The sequence below is a fragment of the Otolemur garnettii genome, unplaced genomic scaffold (assembly GCF_000181295.1).
Source record: "Otolemur garnettii isolate 467f Iridium unplaced genomic scaffold, OtoGar3 scaffold00046, whole genome shotgun sequence".
Classification (NCBI taxonomy): Eukaryota; Metazoa; Chordata; class Mammalia; order Primates; family Galagidae; genus Otolemur; species Otolemur garnettii.
In genome coordinates, this window is record NW_003852441.1 from 13,630,904 (window position 1) to 13,637,805 (window position 6,902).

General features: G+C 39.1%; 1 protein-coding gene across 1 annotated transcript in view; it reads left to right on the forward strand.

Moving 5' to 3' along the window:
• RABEP1 (rabaptin, RAB GTPase binding effector protein 1) overlaps positions 1–6,902 on the forward strand; it is a 110,111-nt gene that overhangs the window by 66,471 nt on the left and 36,738 nt on the right. The window contains exons 7-8 of the mRNA XM_012805947.2: positions 522–700; positions 3,851–3,982. Of these exons, the coding sequence (XP_012661401.2) occupies positions 522–700; positions 3,851–3,982 (311 nt within the window). The remainder of the gene's footprint in view (positions 1–521; positions 701–3,850; positions 3,983–6,902) is intronic.

Consider the following 6,902-nt stretch of genomic DNA (forward strand, 5'->3'; position numbering starts at 1 on the left):
GACATCACAGCTCATAGCAACCTCAAACTCTTGGGCTTAAGTGATTCTCTTGCCTCAGCCTCCCAAGTAGCTGGGACTACAGGTGCCTGCCATAATGCCTAGCTATTTTTTTGTTGTAGTTGTCATTGTTGTTTAGCAGGCCCAGGCCAGGTTTGAACTAACCAGCCCCGGTACATGTGGCCAGTGCCCTAACTACTGAATTATGGGTGCTGAGCCAGTTTCTTTCTATTTTTTTTTTTTTAGGGGAGACAGGGTCTTGCTTTTGCTCAGGCTGGTCTCAAATTCCTGAGCTCAAGCAATCCACCTGCCTTGGCTTTCCAAGTGTTAGGATTATAGGCGTGAGCCAATGCGCCTGGCCCATAGCTGCCATTTTCAACTACAGGTTGCCCCTTGGTGCCAGTCAAGGACAGAATCCCAGACACATGGACCAGTGGCCAGACCTGGGCTAATAGCCCTGTGCTAAAGAAATTGCCTACCATTAAAATTCAGTGTTTTTAATGGGGGGGGCGATTCCTAAACAGTTTGCCATCTCTTGGAGCAAGAGCGACAGCAACACAACCAGTTAAAACATACATGGCAGAAGGCCAATGACCAATTTCTGGAATCTCAGCGTTTACTGATGAGAGACATGCAGCGAATGGAGATTGTGCTAACTTCAGAACAGCTCCGACAAGTTGAAGAACTAAAGAAGAAAGATCAGGTGAATAGTAGTTTTCTAAGACTTGTTTGATTTGTTAAAAACATTTTCCCCACATACACACGTGATTGCATTACCTTATATATGCTAGAGATTGACAAACTGAAACAAGGTGATGTGTGCATCTTTATTTTATTTTTTATTTTTATTTTTAAATTTTTTGAGACAGAGTGTCACTTTGTCACCTTGGGTAGAGTGCTGTGATATCATAGCTCGCAGCAACCTCAAACTCTTGGGCTGAAGTGATTCTCCTGCCTCAGCCTTCAAGTAACTGGGACTACAGGCACCTGTCATGATGCCTGGCTATTTTTAGAGACGGTCTCATTCTTGCTCAGGCTGATCTCCAACTTCTGAACTCAAGCAATCCACTCTCCTCAGTCTCCCAAAGTGCTAGGATTACAGGTTTGAGCAACCGCTCCTGGCCTAATGTGTGCCACTTTAAAAAACACAGTAGCTGCATTGAGTTTTGTTTTTTAACTTTAGGAATAGCTTAGTTTGGGGAAAAAACTGGTTTAAAAATGATCTTCAGAAACTGCAAGATGTAGCAGTACAAATTTGTGAGAAAATCTTTCTCTACACTGTTATCTGGTATTCCTCGGGCTCCTGACTTCTGTCAGCCTAGGCCAAGTGTTTGGTGACATTGCTTTAAAAACCTTATTAGAATGTGACATGATATAGATGGAGAGGCTGAGTGATAGAAAAGGCAGGTGTTCAGAGTGCTGCATACCCAAGGTCCTGTTTTCTCCTTATCTTTAAAAAATTATTTAAATTATATGAATAATTCACAAATACATTAATTTTTTTGTTTTAAATACAAAGTGAAACAAGAAAGTAAATATAAAGCGATCAAGTAAAAATCCCCATGAAATCTTCTATACCTTCCCAGAAGTAACCACTTTTACCAGTTTGGTTGGGAATCTTCCAGACCAGTTCTGTATGTTTATGAGTGTGTGTTTAGGGTGGTTATACCCTACCCCCATACAACTCTTGCAATCATACTAAAAGTATTTATTCTCTAATTAATTTTTCTCACAGGATTATCCTGGATTTATTTTTATATCAGAGTTCTATCTCATTCTTGTTAACTGGTACCATAAAGGTACCATAATTTACTTAATCCTTGCAGTGGGTATCTGGGTGGTCCCCTGACTCTTTTTTTGGCTCATCTCAATAGTATTAGAACTAATATCCTTGACGATGCAGCATATGTGGGCACATACTCTAGGACAGATACAGAAAAGTGTTCAGTGCCTTTGTGCCTTTCTAGGTATTTTAAGCAATATTTCAAATTGCCTTATATGACTTAATGTTAGATTTTTTCAAAAGTTTCTTTTTTACTATGTTAACCAGTTTGATGGAAATGTTTCAAATTGTATGTTAAAACACCACACTGTACCCCAGAAGTGCATTAATGTACATAGTTACCATTCAATAAAAAAAAAAAGTTTCTTTTTTATTTTCTTTTTTATCGCTTAGTTCTGACTTACTCATCCTGTGTGTACACACAGTTGGCATATTTTAAAGTATGAGTCTTACCATGCCTCCTCTGTTGCCCATAAAAACAGTCTAAACTTTACTAAGATGGTCATTTAAGGCCTTTTAAAACATTTATTGAGCTCTTGTGTGCTAGCATTGTGCCAGGCTTTATCTCAAATGGTTTTCACAAAACAAAACTCTATGTGAGGTAGGGACCACAATTACACATTTGCTGTGTTCCAGATTAGGAAACATGCTGGGGGGCAGGGAATGGCAGATCTGAGGTTTGAGCCAATCTCTCATTCCAGAGTCTAAGCACTTAATTACCACCCCATTCTCCAAGTCCCTCACATCTCTTGGGCCTGCCCGTTTTTCATTCACACCAGATTACTCAGTATTCCCCACTGGCTTGCTTTCCCAAGCCTTTGTCTTTTGTATGTGCTTTCTTTCTCCCTGGAACCCTTGCCTGTCTCCTCTCATGCAAAGGGCAAGTTTATCTTGCTGGTCTTTAAAAATACAGCTCAAATGTTACTTCTGGGCCTCCTGTGAGATGAAATCAGTCATTGTTTTTCTCCTTATATAGAACCTTGTACATACTTGTATAGTGATTATTTGCATACTCGTCTCTACTCACTAGACTGAGGGGGGGGGATTGAAGATATTTTATTTATCTTTGAGTGAATTATTACATCAACTTTAATCATTCTTTTTGTATTTTATATTACGTTGTACTTGTTTTTTTCTTTTCCTTTTCTTGGAGACAGGGTCTCATTCTGTTGCTCAGGCTAGAGAGTAAAGTGACATCATCATAATTTAACTGCAATCTCAAACTCCTGGGCTTAAGCAATCTCCCCGCCTCAACCTCTCAAGTAGCTAGAACTACAAGCATGTGCCAATAAGCCTGGCTAAGTTTTTTATTTTTTAGAGATATGGGGTCTTGCTCTTGCTCATTCTGGTGTTGAACTCCTGGTCTCACGCAATCCTCCCAACTTGGCCTCCCAAAGTGCTAGGATTACAGGCATGAGCTACATGCCTGGCCTGATTTTCTTTTCTTTTCTTTTTATTTTTTTATTAAGTCATAGCTGTGTACATTAATACTATCCTGGGGTACAGTGGGTTGTTTCTATATACAATTTGGAATACCGTCATCCATCTGGTTAACATAACCTTCATGTCATTTTCTTAGTTGTTATGTTAAGACATTTATATTCTACATTTAGTAAGATTCACATGTACCCTTATAGGTTAAATCATAGGCGTGATCCCACCAATCACCCTCCCTCCACCCATCCTCTCCCTCCCCTCCCTTTCCTTTCCCCTTTCCCTGTGGATATATAATGTTACAACGTTTTCTTAATTTTTTTCTTCAATAAACAAAGGGAATGTTCTATGTAAAATTTTCTTTCTTGGCTCATTTGAAGATAGAGATTTTGCTTTCTTTTGTTGCTTTTTTCACATAGTATACTTGTAAGCTGTTTCCTAATTTCTTCTTTATCCCAGGGTTGTTACTTTGTGCTCATGGTATTAAAATATGTTTTCAGTAACTAGAGATCCTTTGTGTGTCCAGTTTTCTCTAATCATAAGACTAAAAACAGTTTTGTTTTGAGTGGTTAAAGGTTATATAATTTATTAAGTAGATTACCTGCATAAAATATGTTTTTTCTTCTTAACCTTTAGGAGAATGATGAACAACAAAGACTCAATAAGAGAAAAGATCATAAAAAAACAGATGTTGAGGAAGAAGTAAAAATACCAGTAGTGTGTGCTTTAACTCAAGAAGAATCTTCAGCCCAGTTATCAAATGAAGAGGTATGGTGAATCTATAATTAAAATGCTTGTATATGCATTTCTGGCTTACTTTTACATTAGTTAATTGTTCACCTGGGAAGTGCATAACTATTAGCTAAAAATTAGATAAAATGACAATATTTATTTTCAGTTGTTTTCATGACATTCTAGGTAGCACTGTTTAAAACATGTTACAGTTTCTTTCATTGCCTAAAATAATTCGATGTTCTTTTTTAAGTAGTGCCAAAATTTAATATATTAAAAGAAGGTAAATCTTTAAATTTGCAACATCTTTTTTGATGTGAACCATGCATGTTGCTAATACTTTGAGCTTTTTGTTTAAAAGAGATTATCTAAAGAGTTGAAACATTTTACTTCCTATAGCCTATATATAAATAGTAACTGGTATTAGGTTTTAATCCCTAGGAACCTGTGAGTGAGGGTCTGCAGATTGTGAAAAGGCAAAGTAAAATATTTCAGGTATTGGGAATGGGTAGAAAGACCCGGAAGTATAAAATGGGGTTCCTGTGGCCTTTTCACCACTCAGCTATGATGTAAGGTGACCAGATTTTAACATTGGTAAAGGGGAACACCATTGACGGGGGAGGGGTGAGGGAGGTGTCTTAATTAAAAATTTGGTCTATGTGGAGCAACAAAAATTTTCATAGAATGCAAAAATAGTATTGTAATATATATATATATATATTAATTTCAACATAAGTACAATTTACAAATATAATACATTAAAAAAAATTATGTATAGGGCAGCACCTGTGGCTCAAAGGAGTAGGGCACTGGTCCACCTAGGTGACCTTGCCCAGGAGGGGAGTAGGGAGTTTACACTAGCCTTTTCATTTCCAAATGAAGTTAGATTAACCTCTTCATTCCCAAATGGAGTAACATTAACCTTTTCAGCAGCCGGAAAACCATATATTCCCTTCTCGTTGTCCTGCTGTTCCCTAGCTTGTCGTGCATTCTTTCCAAAAATTGGGACTTTTTAAAAACACCGTGGGACACAGGACAAATTGTTAAAGAGTGGGACATCTGGTCACCTTACTATAATGTGGCCAGGGCCTCCTCATCTGGTTTCCTATCTTCAGCCTGTCCTGCTTTGTTGCACCCTCAGCATTATTGTCACATTCATTTTCTTTCTTTTCTCTTTTTTTTTTTTTTTTTTTTGAGACAGAAGTCTCCTTACCTAGGCTACAGTGCCATGACATCAGCCTAGCTCACAGCAACCTCAAACTCCTGGGTTGAAGTGATTCTCCTGCTTCAGCCTCCCAAGTAGTTGAGACTATAGGTACCCCCACAACACCTGGCTAATTTTTCTTTTTTCTTTTCTTTTTTTTTTGAGACAGAGTCTCACTTTGTCACCGTTGGTAGAGTGAGGTGGCATCATAGCTTACAGCAACCTCAAACTCTTGGGCTTAAGCAATACTCTTGCTTCAGCTTCTCCAGTAGCTGGACTACAGCTGTCTGCCACAACACCCAGCTATTTTTAGAGGCAGGGTTTCACTCTTGCTCAAGGTGGTCTTGAATCCAAAGTGGTAGAATTACATAATTTTTCTGTTTTTAGTAGAGATGGTTGGAGTCTTGCTCTTGTGTTTGCTCAGACTGGTAGAACTCCTGAGCACAAGGGATCCTCCTGCCTTGGCTTCCCAGTGTACCAGGATTACAGGCACCAACCACTATGTCTAGCACATTCATTTCCTTACATGTAGCTGTAGTAAGGCCCTCCTTTATTCAAAACCATGACTGGCTTCCACTACCTACATAATTAAGTATAAATTCCTTAGATAATTGAAGCCCTTCGTTATGTGGATTCCATTTGGCCACATTGGTCATCGTTTTTTAATATTCTCTTCCATGTTTGTTGGTCCCTTCATTTGGAACGCTTATTTGCCACTGCATTTTTCTTTTTTCTTTTGAGACAGAGTCTATGTCACCCTTGGTAGAGTGCTGTGGTGTCATAGCTCACAGCAACCTCAAACTCTTGGGCTCAAGCAATTCTCTTGCCTCAGCCTCCCAAGTAGCTGGGATTACAGGCACCTGCTACAATTCCCAGCTGTTTTTTGTTGCAATTGTCAATGTTGGTTAGGTGGCCCGGGCAGGGTTTAAACCCGCCAACTTCAGTGTATGTGGCTGGTGCCATAACCACTGTGCTATGGGTGACGAGCCGCCACTGCCTTTCTGAGTATTGAAATCATTCTTCTTATGCTTCAGACCACATGCTCTGAAAGTGATTCTCCTGCCTCAGCCTCCTAAGTAGTAGAGACTGTAGGCACCCCCCCACAACACCTGGCTAATTTTTCTTTTTTTTTGAGACAGTCACCCTTGGTAAAGTGTGGTGGCATCATAGCTCATGCTCTTACCTTGTTTTCAATGAAGGAGGTACTTCTTTTATTGCCTTTAGGATAGAAATTAAGGTCCCTACCTTGGTATAGCTTTCATAGTTAAATGGCCCTTTTGATCTAACTCACTGCTCTCTACTTCTCTACAGCCAAACCTGTCTATTGACTGTCCATATTGATGTGCCTTGTGTACTGTTCCTGCTGCTTAGAATTTCTGTCCATATTTATGTGCCTTATATTTCAATGTTTATGTATTGTTTGGCATCAGAAAAAGCTTTAAAAAATTTTTAGTGACACCGGAAAGTATTATATGTTATAGTTGTTTTTGTGTATTCTTTGTTTTGGGACATATAGTGATGACCACTTGGCCTAATTCTGCCATGCACTTTTTAAAATCATTAGACTCTCAGGAGAATGCCTCAATTTTGGGGTATGGCCAACTATTACATGGTTTTTGCATCATGCAATCATCTATTTAAGAATGCATGAGGCGGCGCCTGTGGCTCAAAGGAGTGGGGCACTGGCTCCACATGCTGGAGGTGGCAGGTTCAAACCCAGCCATGGCCAAAAACTGCCAAAAAAAAAAAAAA